Below are 15,979 nucleotides of genomic sequence, written 5' to 3'. Positions count from 1 at the left end.
TGGTTGGGCATTCATTAAATGCACAATGTGAATTAAGCTAGACATCAAGCAAATTCAATTTATTGAAATTCACAATGTTGCTTCACTAGTGCCAATAGACATCAATTTTATAAAAAAAAAGTTTAAATTATAAAAAAGTTTAAATTAATAAAATAATATGTAAGTTTGTTAATACTCAACAATAAAATTAAAACTAGAGATTACAAGACCGATGATTGGACCAATTGGCCATCAGAAGTTTCTGTTAATTCAGATCTCTTGCCAATACTGAGGTCTTATCTCTATATTAATCTCCATGTTTAAACAATACAATATAGTTTTAGTATTAGTCTTCTTGCAGCTCACATTATTTGTATAGCTAGTTATTTTTCTTGTCATTCATTAAATGCAGCCAGAGAAATTGCAGGATCTGGATAAACCCTTACTAGCATTTGGATGTCATCTGCATAAAAAAAAATGATCTACAACCGAGACTGAACTGAAGTACCTAAAGGGAAAAAAGTAGAGGTTGGAAAGGGTAGGTGATAGCCTAGAGCCCTGAGGTACTCCGCAGGTAAGTGGATATCGAGAAGACGCATTAGAAGTCCAGGTATCTCCAAATGATCCGTTAGCTATGAAAGACTGAAACCAATTAAGAGCAACCCCGCATATCCCAGTCTCTGCCAGATGTGAAACTGACTGTGATGGTCAACCATGTCGAAGGCAGATGACATACCTAAAAAACAAAAGTACAAATATCCCTCTATCCAAGTTAAGTTAAGACGGATTTCAGAAAGTAATGCTGTCAATGCGGTTTCGGTAATAAAGCTGTGTCTATAGCCAGACTGTGTTGGATGGAGATCAAGCATGTGTTCCAAACAAGGAGGGTCCCTGCACTCCCACACAAGCTTCCACACACACAACGCACATCCTACACGGTTCTCAGGTGCCTCCTACTCTGGCTCTCTCCTACCCTTTTCACTCCCCCACCCAGCCCCAAGCCCTCTCCCACCTGCTACAGATCATTTGGCAGTACAGACCTTGGGGAGGCAAAAAAAAAGGTGTCGGAGCCCCTATCCACATCGCTAACTTCAGGGAAATGGTGAAGAAGGCATTCATCACCCCCTCCTCATACTCCTCCCCTCACCAGCATTTCCCCCCTCCTCGTACTACATCGGGCGTTCAACGTCCTCCTTTCTTCCCCAACATTCACACCCTTCTGCACCACCCATCCTTCGGCATTCACTCCTCTCTTCACCTCCAGCATTACTTTCTGAAATCCTCTCCTCCATAAATTAGTCACAGATCCCCAACTTGTGCTTTCGGTGCCTCTCTCCTTTTCCTGCCCCCCACTCTGCTCTCAGCTGAGTCCTGGGATCATACAGTCTCTGCTCCAGCCCCCTCCCCTCCAGTTCCCTGCCTGCGAGGAGGGCAAACCTCCAAGGAGCCAGACCCAAGCCATGTAACACTGGAGAAATAAAAGCAGAAATGCAATTCCTCCTGTACTGTGCAAAATAAGATGCACATTTCCCAAAGCCGACAGAGAAAAATCAAAGAATTCCCACAAAACAATGAGCAGGAAAAACTTTGTATAATCCTGGGGGAAACAGAGAAACAGCAGCTATAGCAGCAAAATAGGTGGTGTCTTGTGAGAAGCATAATCTCACCAGAGACAATACGGATCAATACCAGAACCTGGGAGCTGTCCCTGTCCGGCCTCTCCCCTGTCATTTTATCTCATTATTGTCACTGTCTTGTAAATATTTTCCCTTTAAACACTTTGGGGGGCACTTTTCAAAGGGACTTCGGTGGTTGAAACAGTGTTTTACGTGCAGAAGTGACTTTTTACAAAAACAGCCCATGGGATATGAGGGAAAACCTGCACGCATGTGAGATGTGCCTGTTCTGAGTGGAGACGTTCCTGGGGCAGAGTTGAGGAGGGGGTTCGGATTTACATGCATAATTTGTAAAAATCTGACCATATATACACATAGATTTTCGGGAAAACTCTGTGGGCACCAAACAGCAGGTTTAGCTTGTGGATTAAGTGGGATAGTTCTCACAGCGGATTTTGCACACAAGGCCACCTTGGAAACTGGTGCCCCCTTAAGTGCACAGTTGCAGCAAAGATTCAGCTGGAATGTTTGAGAATGACTCTTCCTATGTATTACTTTGATAACGCGTAGAAGGCCCGTCATGCCAAGATAGTAATCTGAATCTTTCCATCTTCTCCAGCCCTCGCTCTTCCTATGCCCCTGAATGATCAGTAAGAGGGGGCTGGATTTGGGAGCAGAGTGGCTAGGACGGGGAAAATGTGAGAGATGGTGAGTAAAACGAAATGGCTGAGAAGGGGGGTGAGAGAATCAGGGTGGGGATGACAGCGAGTGGGGAAGGAGGAGACCCAGTATATGCAGACTGATCTCATGCATATTCATTGCAGAGATCCTGAAAACTCAACTAGCTGTGAGGTTTTGCATGACAGATTTCAGAAACCCTGCTCTATGGTGGTCCTGAAGGAAAAAAAAAAGAAGAAAGCCAGAGACTGAAAGGGTCACCTTCAGCATCCCGAGTCATGTCTCCTCTCTTCTCTGGATCAAGAACAGCAGCTTCATTTGACCAAGCAACCTGTTCATCGCTTGATGGCTTCCAGTTCATTCATAATTTGTTCCAGCCCCACCCAGAGCCATGCAGGGAGAGGGCAAGAGATTCAGGTGCTAGTCGACCTATCTTTTCAGATTCCCAAATACAATTATTTCACCTGTCCTTTCTTTAGCAGGGGTCCTCTAGGCACATATGAGATCCCGTTGGCGCCTAATGCAAGTAAACCCTCCTTACTACATTGGTACTGGGCAGGGGTCACTCAAGAGCGCTCTTGAGTGACCCCCAACTGATGTCAACCCCTGACCAGTCAACTGAGAAATGGCGGAGAAGAGATGGAAAATGCAAGCAGCCAGCAAGCATTTAACTTTCCCACTGTCTTTTAAAAAAAAAATAGACCAGGGAAACGCCTTCATTTGTAATCCTCCCTCTACCCCAGCCAGCGTTCCACAAAGTACAAATGTCATTTTCTGCAGATAGCATGAGGTACTGCTGCTCCAAAGTACAGAAATATAACATTATAAATATACAGAATGAATATACAATGATCATTCCTGGAAGGTCCCATGTTCGCCCCCTTGATAAAGCACTATAGTGCCTCAGCACCCGATCATGCGGCATTCTCAGCTGCAGAATGCGATAATACAGAAAACAGGAATGGCCAACTCTAGGTCAGAAAGGCCACAAAGAGGTATGGTGTGCAGGCTAGCCACAATGAGTACCGATAACATACCTGTTTAGAATTGATCTAATTTCATCAGGTACCCAATGAATCTGCTTTTCTTAATTATCCCAAAGACCAACTGTGTTTGCTGTTGCCCTGAAGGATTAGAGCTGGCCAACCTCCATGGCAAGTAAAGGTGAGGATAGTGTTCACTACACTGTTTGTAAAGCAAACTTCTAATAAGCCGTACAATCATCTGACATCCTAGCTAATAAATCCTCACATTTTTAAGGGACATGGCACATTGACCTGAATCTGTTACAGTCTGGTAGCTGGAGAGAACAGTAACTTAGGTAAATTAAAGTGACTTTCAACTACCAGTTCCTGAATGGATGGGTTTTCACATCATTTCTGCCAAGAACACACTATACTCGATGAAGGGGGGGAGGGGCAGGAGGGACTGTGCTACCCTCTCACAGGTCCTGATCATTCCAGAGCAAAGCAACAACATATTAGCCATTCCCCATTAGCACCTGCTTTTTTGGGAGATCTTAATTCCCAGCGCTGCCAAAAAGGAACCTGTAAAAGAACAGAATTCACTCGAGATGCAAAGCTTAGGAGGAATACATTGAGAATGACTCTGCATTTTCTGAATCTGTGGTACTCAGCTTAAAAGGAATACCAGGCTAAGACGCACGAGAAGGGCGGACTATTATTTCTTTTGATTTACTGCAGAGGAGGTTCCCTCTTACGCTAAGTGACAAGTTCTCTCATAGTCAGGTACAGCATTTTGTAGGCTAGTTGGGAGTGAAGTCAAACTTTTTGAAGGGGAAGACTTTACTAGAGGCAATGTGTGATAAAGCTGATCGCACTGGAGGCATAATTTCAAAGACTTATGCAATGTTTAATGGGGAAATAACGTCCAAACTGAATCATATCAGGGCCTTGTAAAGAGGATTGGATGAAGTTCTAGAATGAATCCCAAAGGGACCATTGTTTTCTTACCATGGGTAAGTGTTCTGTCTCCTCATATTTAGATAAAAATGAATCTAAATTATTGTTCCATTGGTATCTAACACCGGAGTGCCTTCATAAACTGTATCCGAACATGAAGAATAAATGTTAGCGTGATTGCAGGGGAGATGGTACTTTATTCTATATTTGGTGGACATGCCCAGCAATCTTTCAATATTGTACCATGATTTTAGGGTTAATTACTGAGAATGCTGGTATCTCTTTCGTAGTGGACCTTTAGGTTTTTCTTTTAAGCCTGCCTATTCCTAACATTACCGACTATGAGCAATCGTTGATTCTCCAGATCACAATGCGAAATGGTACATTGGTGGATGAGAGGATCCAATTCCAGCCCAGTTGCATGTGTGTAAACCTCTTCAGAGAGTTTATTTATCATTTGGGGAAAATTACTGCTTGCAAACATAATGCTTTGGTTAAATTTGAGAAGATCTGGCCTTCCTTTGCAACTTGGCTGAAACTGTGATAGTTTTGATGATGTTATTTTTGAATTATCCAATTATTGGGGCAAGGTTAATATGCATTGTTGGGGGTGGAGGTTGGGAGCATTTGGGTTGGGATTATTGTTGAAAAATTGTGAATAAAACATTTCTAGCAATGGAGCATCATTGTGTCAGACTTACGTCCAAGATTCACTACGACACTTTTGCAGTGTTATAAAAATAAAATTTCAATTGGAGAAAAAAAGGAGTACCATACTAGTAGATCAGTTTAAGTGTTCCACTAGATCAATATTATTACTGTTAATAATACACTCAAGGCCAGCCCAGTAGTTCAGTGGCAGTGCTGAATACTGCCATGCTAAGGACACAGGTTGAAATAGCAGCTCAAGTCTTCTATTGGCCAGGCCACCTGGGACTGGATTTGTAGTGTTCCTAGCCCATGGCGGGGGCGGAGTCTTGCCCATTGCTCCATTGTGACACCTACTGGCCAGACTAAAGATGCACATCTACCAGGTTCCAAAGGGAGTCAAGCATGGTCTGTGGCCCCTGGCTGTCATTGCAATGTTTGGCTGAGAAGGGAAGGAGTTGCAGGGGGGTTATAAAAAAATGAAAAGTAAAAACCCCAATAGTTGCAAATGAAGGCTCCTGGAACCACAGCCCTGTAGAGATCGATTCTGACTGAGCTGGAAGTCCAAAGGAGTAGAAACCTTCCAGACCGAAAAAAAATAAAATAAACGGAGGCCATTTTCAGAGACACAGTTAGGCCAGGCCCGGAGAAGTACACACGGTTGTTTCATTTTAAATCCCCACAACTGCAAAGGACATGGGGTAAAAAAAAAAAAAAAAAAAGATTCTGCACGGCATAGACCCACCACTGGGTTTTCAAAGGGAAACTCCCTATGTGCAGATACAGAATTAGACCGGCAGCAAAAGCAGAGCTCAGCTATAGGCCTGCGCTTTGCTGACAAACTTAGATCCTTGATGGGCTCGATTCACAGGCTGCCAAAGAGAGGGAGCACATTCCAGTGGCAGCCAAGGAAATCAATTCTTATCTATCTCTGAGACAAACAGCTGCAATTACAAGCAAGCCAAGCACTCCTCCCATACTCTAGTGCTCAGGCTTAAAGCTAAAAAAACAAAACAAAAAAAAAAAAAAAGCAGCTATTGTGAATTGTCATCCAGATTTCGATCAAAACCTAACTCAGTGGCTCAGGAAATAATGCTTACAAACATAACCGCTTTCTCCTTCCCACTAATCCAAAATCTCTATAGTCTCAAATAAAACAAAGTCTCCTGGGGAAAGGGGCTGGTTTTGGAAAAGAAAATGCCACCCAAGGGAGCATCAACAAATCAACCACTGACTCTTTCAACTTTCTTCAGCAGAATGATTCCCCCATAGTCAGCTGAAAGCGCAGACCTCACAATATATAAATATTCTGGAAAAATGACAGAAAACGATGATTTACTCCAGCGCCCCATGCTGAGTGTGCGGCTGCTCGTACAGGGAGGACACAGAGTTCCATAGTCATGGGAGATGAACTGAGCCAGTCCTGGCTTTGCCCCACTGCATGCTGGAAGATGGAATTCTGATTTCCCAAACTGATGTCACTAAGAAAAAAAAAACAAACCACAGGATCACATCTCCCTACATGCAATGGGGCAAAGCCAGGACGGGCTCCACTGCCCCCCCCCCCCCCCTGATATGGAGTTATATGCCAACCCTGCAGCTTTGGGAACAGTGAATTCAATATCCTCAGTGTACAGGTTGAATGATTTTATATATTATGTATATATTTATAGTTACTTCATTCTTCAACTTCTTCTACCCTCCAAGCTCTAGAAACCCTCCTTTACATTGTAACTTACCTCCCCTCTTAAACAATTAAGTTAATGTTAATTCACCTTTGTTCGATGTGAACCGATGTGATATGACTGTCGTCATGAACGTCGGTATAGAAAAGAATTAAATAATTAAATAAATATAGTACTGTTTTATTGTTATTAACCATTTTGATTTTGCTTTAAAGCACAGAAAATCATTTTTGAGCTTTAAAGCACTAAAATGAGTGGTATATGCTCTTGTAATGGCAGTTCTAGATTATTGTAATACTAGGGGTCTCCCTGGTACTATGATGCGGAGGCTCCAAGTAATTCAGAACATGGCTGCTAGGACTCTTATGGGCTGCTCTAGATGGGAATCAACTGCCCCTCTCCTGCTGAAGCTTCACTGGTTGCTGATAAAACTTTGGTGCAAGTTTAAACTTCTTGCATCCACATTCAAGATCCTGCGTGGAACTTGTCCTCCACATATGTCTCATAGCTTGAGTTGGAAACAAGTCACCTGGAAATGTGCGTTCACAATATTGTCATCGCCTTTAGCTTCTGTCCGTTAAAGTTTACCGACATGTTAAATTACAGAATGGACCATTTTCCATGACAATTCCTAAGCTATGGAGCGATCTCCCACTGCCAATCATGGAGGAAAGGTTGCAGCGTCAGGTAAAGAGCTGGCTGATGACGTCTGAGATACGATCAACATAGAATGGCATTAACAGCCAAAGCTGAGGTGATTTTGATTTGAAGAGATGACAGCTTAATGTACAGATGACTTTATGATGCTAATTTATGTTTAGGTTTAGATGATTTTATGTTCATTGCTTTGGAAGATTTCATTGTAAACTCTGGAAAGCGATTCACAAATTTTATTAAATAAATAAATAAATAAATAAATAAATATTATGCTTGGAAAGGTGGGATATAAAGCCATACAAATAAATAGGATCCTATGTGTTTATTTATTTGTTTTGTTTTGACATTTTATATACCATCATTCCATGTATAGATCACAATGGTTTACAAAAAGACATTCATAATTATAACTCTACAAACAAACAAACAATCAATGATTGGTTACAGAGGTGGTACTCATTGGCAGGCATTATCAAGTCAAATTTTCCAGTACCTATTAAAATTGATCTATTACATGTCAGAGATTATGGATAACTGAAATGAAATGATAGTTTCATGTCTTAGCCAGTGAGTTGTTTTTAGAATCTGATTATTTAGAATTTGATTATTCTTCATAATTTATTATCTTTTGTCCTTCTTATTTTTGTAGTTATGTCTATTCTGATATTTTTATGTTAAATTATAAATGTTTTTGAATAGCCATGTTTTTAATTCACATTTAAATTTCTTTTTATCATTTGGTTTAATTTTAATTTGTAAGTCTCTTCTCACGTAGGACTGGAATAAAGAAAACAAACTCCATTTATTCCAATGGCCATGCAACCTTTTTTTAAAGCACGTTTTCCTAGTTAATACATTACAACGTTAACCAGAGGTAAGGTTAGAAAATACCATTTGCTGTTTGTTGTCTCAAAACGTTTCAGGCATGGATAAATCCTCCCAGACCTCTCTGCCTTTAAGGCACTATACAGGGGTGGCTAACTCCAGTCCTCAAGAGCCACAAACAAGCCAGGTTTTCAGGATATCCACAATGAATGTGCATAACACAGATCTGCATACAATGGAGGCAGTGCAAGCAGATCTATCTCATGCACATTCATTGTGGATATCCGGAAAACCTGGTTTGTTTTTGGCTCTCGAGGACAGGAGTTAGCCACCCCTGCACTATATATAGCATGCTATAAATGCAACTCTTCTGTTCTCTCAAACCCTGGAAAGGATCACATCGTGGTATTATTTGATTATGTACTTTTGATATTCCGAAATTCGTTAGGGCCTCAAAGTGGGTTACAGTAAAAATGCCAAATGCAAAAGCATATACAATCTGCTACAGTAAAACCTAACCAACCCACCCTAAAATCCCAATATTCAATTTAACTGCCATCCACTGCAGTATAATAAAAGGATCAAATCAATGGAATATGGCACAATGCAAAATCGTCATCAGACCTCTCAAGAAATTAAAACTTGGCTTACATTTTTCAGCCAGTGGGTAATTCTTAAACCAAATCCACTCCTGCCTAAGGATGCCACAATTCCACTTCTCATTCGTCTAGAATGAATGTTTGGCCGCCAACCACAGGAGGCAATGGGGTAGAGGAAAGTACCTGGAGGGCAGGGGTCACCCTACCAGCAGTGCCTCGTGATATCCTTCCCCGCATCTTCAACACAGGACAAATTCTACTGTGGACCAGCAGCTGGTCTGCCAGTCTTATTTTTCAGCATATCCACAATGAATATGCATGAGATGCAACTGCATGGAATGGAGGCAATCTCATGCATTTTCACTAAGGATATCCTGAGGTAAATCCAGGACCTGCTTGAGAAATACTGCTCTGGACAACCACAGCTGTTTCTCATATTATGTGTATTTCTGTACAGACTTTTTAAAGTTCACAGCAATTGGCTGGTCTTCATCCCTTCTTAACCACTTCCTTTCAAAAGCATCACCCAAAAATTGTAACAGATTTCAGAATTTATGCCCACTGAATAGAAACATTTTGCAATATTGCTCCTCATTCCCCACAATACAATATTATTAAGATCTTAGTTCATCCTGTGACCCAATTGGTTGAAATTAGATTGATATAACATCAGTAACATTCACCATTTTCGGGGGGGGGGGGGGGGGGGGGGCGCATTCTATAGTATTTATAGTACACAGCAGGCCAGAGTATGCAATTCAATGCATGGAGTCTGTTGCTAAGCAACAGTGTAATGACAGAAAAAAAAAAGTCAGGAGCTGTGGCTTCATCATTCCTGGTGTGTTAGGATCGGAGCTGGGGGCAGGGAGGGAATTAAAACACTGTGGTATGGCAGCTCGACCTACTACCTCAGTGAATATTTTTTAAAACCCCTGTGCAATACTTACCTACTGACCTCAAACCCCTCCCCCCCCCCTTTTTTTTTTTTTTTACTATATCTAGATGCTGCACTTCAAAGACATCTTTATGTCAATGTCAAATTCTTGGTTCCACTGAAAATCCCTTGGTTCAGGATCGTGAGAGTCCTCCCCTTCCTCTTCTGGGGTCTCCTGAAAGTCACAACGTCTTGGAAAATAACCCTTTCCACCCTTTCATATGGGCTGCCGGGAAGAGAACATGAGAGAAGGATTCAAATATTATAACAATTTAGAAGTGCATAATGGGAGTTCCTACCATGAAACAGGACATCTGGGAAAAGACCCCACATTCTAAGATGCTGTGGAGGAGTTGGAACAGAAAATAAGTTCTTGGGAAAATAAAATACATTAGTATCTGGCACAAAAGCAAAGCGACTTGATAAGCTAAACACATAGAAAGCTCTGCTGCCTCTTCACCCAGCGTCAGCAGTTCTGCACTGTGAAGGCTCTGGAACTTGAATCCTGCCACATCACTACCGCACAGCGCAATGCTTACCTGGGCAATAATTCAGCTATCAATACAGACTGCTCGCTCTGAACTGCAATAGATCTACATTCCCCGGTTTCTTCCCATCTTCATGCAACTAAACTTCCGCGCCGGCTTACCTCACTTGACAGATTTCCTGCAAATTTCTAGGAATTGCATTTCTCTAGTCAGAACTAGGAAGAAAAGGCCATTTCACTTTAAGAAGATTGGCGCATCCTCATCACACAATCTATAATCTGATGAAGGGATCTATGCATTTTCTAAGTCTCAGCTTCAACTGCTTCAACTCGATCATTTTCAAGTCAGTCCAACACAAGGTATCATAACCTCCAAAGAATCCAATCTTTCACTAGCACTATTTCAGAGATTCAGAACACATGTGATGTGTGTTTGGCCACCAAGAATCCCTTCAAATGGCAAAATATTAAAACAAAGAGATCCAGGACATTTGGTCTGCTATTAAAATTCAATTATTTAACTCTGCAAAAAAAAAACCCCAGAGGAAATTATTTCGCTGCTCTTAAATCAATGACACTTATGAGGAACATACTGCTTAAAGCTTACATAGATGATGATAATGCACTTGTTAATTTACAGCAAGCGATTATGTGCAGATACTGAACCAGCATAGAGGAAAGATTCAAAACCTAAACATATAATTAACTGGTTAGAGTAAGACCATGAAAACCAGATTTTGAGGTCCCCCTGCTTTCTTTGATTTCACAGGAAAACATTTCTTGAACCAAAATCGGAATATTTCTGCTCATTTTCCCCCAAAAGGTTGGGAAAAAAAACAACAACAAGGGACACAGAAGAGCAGCATGTCTCAGGACTATTCAATAATCCAGGTCAGGTAAGGAAATGAAATTAATATAAAAAATGAATACAGCCTGGTGGCAGACAGGATGGGCTGGAAGAAGGGCATCCAGACCAAAACTGCTTTGGCTGTAGGTAACACACATCTAAGCCACCCTGCGCCAAGTTCTAGACTGGGCTGTTAGAAAGCGTGAGAATGCAAGCACACCCACCAAGAAGGCTATTGTTCTTTTTCTTTTTTTTTTAAAGGCAAACTGGAATCCCCCAAAACATGAGACACATATAATCATTTCAACATGAAATATTCCTCTAAATATGCTACTCCAGGGGGTGACATTATGAGGCTTGTTATGTGCAGGATGCTGAATGAGATTCCATCTAGTCGCCTTCCCACAACCCCTTAGCTACAAGAGCACGTTTCATTAGGAAAAGAAAATATGTCCAGCGGGCTTCATAAAAAGAAAGCTATTGCAAAATCGCTGAGAAATCTACAACAATAAACAAAACCATGCATTTGGACACAGTCCCAGAGCACACATGAAGTCAAGCTCACATAAGTGCATATTCTCCATGTCTTTTCGCCCCCCACCCCTTATTCCCAAACTCTGATTTGATCATGCGAATGGGTTGGTGGGAGAAAGATGATGGTGAAACCAAAACTCGACCAAACAGCCAAGCCCCCTGCCCCCCCCTTCCCAACCCCCTTCCAAGTTCATCAAATCCTTCTCCTTCCTCAGATTTTAGAGGTCAGATTTCAGATTGAGCTAGCCAGCTACACTTCAGTCTTTTTGCAACATCCTGACATCCACAAGAGAAATACACAATACCATTAATGTGAAAGTTTATTCTGTTTTTGAACCACAATCCCAGTGGGTCTCTGCAGGGATACCATGATTATGATTGCGGGTTGTTGTTTTGTTTTTTTTTAATTGACATTCTTCACATACCTACAATAACCCTCCAGACGCACCGAGGTTTAAACACACAATGCAAGCGATCGAAAAATAATCTGTGGAAATATCCTGCATCATTTGAGCTTTCCTCTGCAAGGATGTAAGGCACAGAAATGCGACGGCATCGTCTTACGCAGGGTTACAGTACTCCAACGCCTGCGGCAACTTTCATTTGCTGTTTGTTGTCTGCAGTATTTGCTGCACCGCTCGGGATGCCCCGAGTCCAACCAGTTTCCCTTGCTGGAAAATCAGATCTCTTACGCCAACAGGAAGATCAGAGATAAAGGAGAAATGGAAGACTAGGCTGGGCTAAAGCAGAGGAGGAGGAGGAGGATGCTGTTGATTCATTTTGAACTCACTTTCCCTGTCCTCTGGGGAACCACACAATTAAAAACGATCCACAAAATCAGATGAATAATAGGGTACAGACACGTTTTACTTGCAAGATAAGCAGCATCACAAGTGAAGTATCATCACAAGTGCAGACCGGATAGGCATGAACGATGCATAGTACTGTGCACAACCCACACATGTACTGTGGATGTAACACGTATATAAACATTATAGCTGGTTCCCGCTTCTGCAATGTGCATCTTAACCTATGAGGCCTCCATTTCCCATTGAACTCACCTTCTCTAGGTGGGAGGAGGTGGGGAGGTGTTGGGGGGGGGGGGGGGAGGTTGTGTCTGCAAAAATATCAGTAGAATGTAAATCGGTGGAGGAGGTAAGGCATTGAAGGCTAGAGGTTAACATTAACATAAGAGAGAAAGAGCGAGATCCCGAGCCCTTACCTGCCCACCGTCTGGTTGGCCAGCTGCCGCATCCGATTGAATTGCTTCTTCATCTTTTCGCTGCGTGATAGGGACCCAATGGCCAAAAAAATAAAAATTAAATTAAAAAAAAAAAAAAGAGCAAGAAGCTACCCTCTTTCTCAGCAGTAATTACATTTCTCCTGCAGCAGAAAAAAAGCAGGGGCAGCTGCAGCGAAGCACAAGACAAGACCTTGCCTGCGGTTCACATCCTTCACCTCAAGTGGGCTTTTTTCCCCATCGTGCGCGTTACACCGAGGGCTAAACCCCACCGATCCCTGGCACGAGCTCCTCTTGCATCTGCCGTACGGATGCACAGGTCTGTCTCGCTCTCGCTCTCTCTCTCTCTCTCTCTCTTTCCCCGCCTCCCTTCTTCCAGAACCCGAGCCGGCTAGCCTCTCTGCATGCGCGGCAGCCCCAGAGCACGGTGGGAGTTGTAGGTTTTTCTTTCCTGCTTGGGTCGGCGATTCCATTCTACTGACAGGGCTCGAAAAGGGCCAGGGGGGAGGGGAACGCCGTGACATTCCACTGGCACTTTACAGAGCCAAGTGACCTGAAGGGTCTTTTGCTACAACTCCCCAAATATATTCAAAAACGTATTAGAAACGCTTGGCTATGTGAAGTGCCCGTGGAGATGTCTAAAAATTCCTTACACGTTTTTAAAGATATTTTGGGAGCCGTAGCCCAGATCCAGGTCATTTGGCTATGGGGAGTGCCCTGGTATCCCCCTCACCATATCTCTGTTTCTCTCTCTCTCTCTCTCACACACACACACACACCTCTAAATATATTAAAAAGTATGTTAGGAATTTTTATACATACATGTATATTTTGCATAAGCCTAAAACTCTTTCACCCTAGCTGGCATTCACTCTGCTGTTTATTAGCAGCATTCACTCCCATGGGGACGACCATCAACAAACAAGGCAGTGTCTGAAAAGAGCAATCAATTTCAACAACTGAATAACAGCAGGGAACCTCTCAAAATGCCAATCTTTCACAAAAGCACTCAAAATGCAGGAGACACAAATAGTTTATCATTAGATGGAAAAATCTATACCATCATTAATTGAAGAAAAATACAAAAATTAAAAATTGCATAACAAATCTGGGCTGTGGTATCCTCATTTAATTTGCATGCATAAGAATGAATGATCGCATGAAGCCTTGAAAAAAATTCATGATCACCCGTTCATAGGGCAGGGCCTGCATTTTCAGTGGGCAGGCAAGGCTGGTGCAAGGGTATTAGACACCCCCCCCCCCCCCCCAGTCCCACCCTGGCCCTAGTCCCAACCTCATTTGCTGAGATGCTACTCGTGGCTCGCCGATTGTGTGCTTCTCTGAGCCGCGAGCAGGATGGCCCCTGCTTGTGGCCCACCGAGTTTTTACTCTTTTCTGCCACGAGCGGGATAGGCTCCGTTAGTGGCCCCAAATGGCCCCCCCTAATGGCTGGTGCCCTAGGTGACTGCCTAAATCACCAACAGGTCGATACTGTAAGACCGCGGGAGAGCGGACGAATGCCCGCTCTCCCGGCGCGCGCGGGCGATTCAGTATTTAAATGAGGTGACGCGGGAAAAACGGGGAAAAGGAGGCGCTAGGGACACTAGCGCGTCCCTAGCGCCTCCTTTTTGTCAGGAGCGGCGGCTGTCAGCGGGTTTGACAGCCGACGCTCAATTTTGCCGGCGTCGGTTCTCGAGCCCGCTGACAGCCACGGGCTCAGAAACCGGATGCCGGCAAAATTGAGCGTCCGGTTTTCGGCCCGACAGCCGCGGGCCGAATTCAAAATTTTTTTTTTTTTTTTTTTACTTTTTTTTACTTTTGGGGACCTCCGACTTAATATCGCCTTGATATTAAGTCGGAGGGTGCACAGAAAAGCTAATTTCTTACTTACTGAATCGCGCCTACTTTTGGGTCGGCGCTAATTTCTTAGAGTAAAATGTGCGACTTGGCTGCACATTTTACTTACTGAATCACGCGCATACCTAATAGGGCCATCAACATGCATTTGCATGTTGTTGGCTCACCAAAACTCTGCTTCTCTCAGCCACGAGCAATATGAGCGCTGCTCATGGTCCACCGAGTAGGGGTGTGCATTCGTTTTGAACTTAAATGTAAAACGCTACTTTTTTTTTTTTTAACTTAAAAAAGTGATGAGGCGAAAACGATCGGATTTCCAACGTATTCAACATAGCTATGTTGAATACGTTGGAAATCGCGATTGTTGATCCAAAATAAAAATTTAAACCCCTCACCTTCCTTAATCCCCCCCCAAAGACTTACCACAACTCCCTGGTGGTCCAGCGAGGAGTCAGGACGCCATTTCTGCCATTTCTGAACTCCTTTGCGAGGAGCACGTGACGTCGGCGCCACGTCAGAGTGACGCGGCGTCACGTGATTCCCCGCGGGTTCGCTCCGGGACCCTCGTTCGACCCAAAAGGAACTTTTGGCCAGCTTGGGGGTGTCAGGAGGCCCCCCCAAGCTGGCCAAAAGTTCCTTTTGGGTCGAACGAGGGTCCCGGAGCGAACCCGCGGGGAATCACGTGACGCCGCGTCACTCCGACGTGACGCCGACGTCACGTGCTCCTCGCAAAGGAGGTCAGAAATGGCGTCCTGACCCCGCTGGACCACCAGGGAGTTTTGGTTAAGTCTTGGGGGGGGGGGGGGATTAAGGAGGGTGAGGGGTTTAAATTTTTATTTGCACAGATGGGCATAGACTCAACTTATGGAATTCTCCATATGTCCATATTGACCGCAAATGGGACCCCCTTTCGACTTATGGACTTATGAACATAAACTTTTGCTCTGCACATCCCTACCACCGAGTGTCTGCTTCTCTTTGCTGCAAGCAGGATGGGCGCTGCTCGTGACCTGCCAAGTGTCTGCATTTCTCAGCCGCGAGCAGGATGGGTGCAGTGTTGCAATGGAACAACAGAAACATCAGCATTCCTCATAAAATATCAAACAATAGAATCAAGAAATATAAAATAATAATCATAAAAGAAAATCAAAGCAATAAAAAGAAAACATACTTTCAAAACAGCTGATGAACAGAACAATCAATAATTAAACTTGTATTGCCCTCAGCGTTTGATGTCTAGCTTGAACCCCTAGACAGTCAGCTAAACTTCTCCCCAACTGCAGATAATCAGATAAATTCAGTTCTTAGTTACAAAAAAAAACATTAAAATGAAGAATAATTCAACACTCACAGTAAATGAGAAGGTCCATGAGTAGCCAAATAGGTTGATGATACAGCTGTAATAAATTTCTCTGAAAATTGACAGTAGCTGTGGGAAATAATAAATATAAGATGAAAAGATGATGCCTCT

General features: G+C 43.1%; 1 protein-coding gene across 4 annotated transcripts in view; it reads right to left on the bottom strand.

Annotated features, from left to right (window-relative positions):
* The window catches only part of ARHGAP44 (Rho GTPase activating protein 44), a 413,328-nt gene extending 400,353 nt beyond the window's left edge, over positions 1 to 12,975 (bottom strand). For all 4 annotated transcript variants that reach the window (XR_003856511.1, XR_003856512.1, XM_029600314.1 and 1 more), the window contains exon 1: positions 12,634 to 12,975. Coding sequence is in view for 2 of the 4 variants with exons in the window: in XM_029600314.1 (XP_029456174.1) it covers positions 12,634 to 12,686 (53 nt within the window). In the remaining 2 variants the exon portion in view is untranslated. The remainder of the gene's footprint in view (positions 1 to 12,633) is intronic.
* Positions 12,976 to 15,979: the final 3,004 nt, after the last annotated feature.

Source organism: Rhinatrema bivittatum, chromosome 4, assembly GCF_901001135.1.
Source record: "Rhinatrema bivittatum chromosome 4, aRhiBiv1.1, whole genome shotgun sequence".
NCBI lineage: Eukaryota > Metazoa > Chordata > Amphibia > Gymnophiona > Rhinatrematidae > Rhinatrema > Rhinatrema bivittatum.
This window is presented reverse-complemented; position numbering and strand designations above follow the sequence as displayed.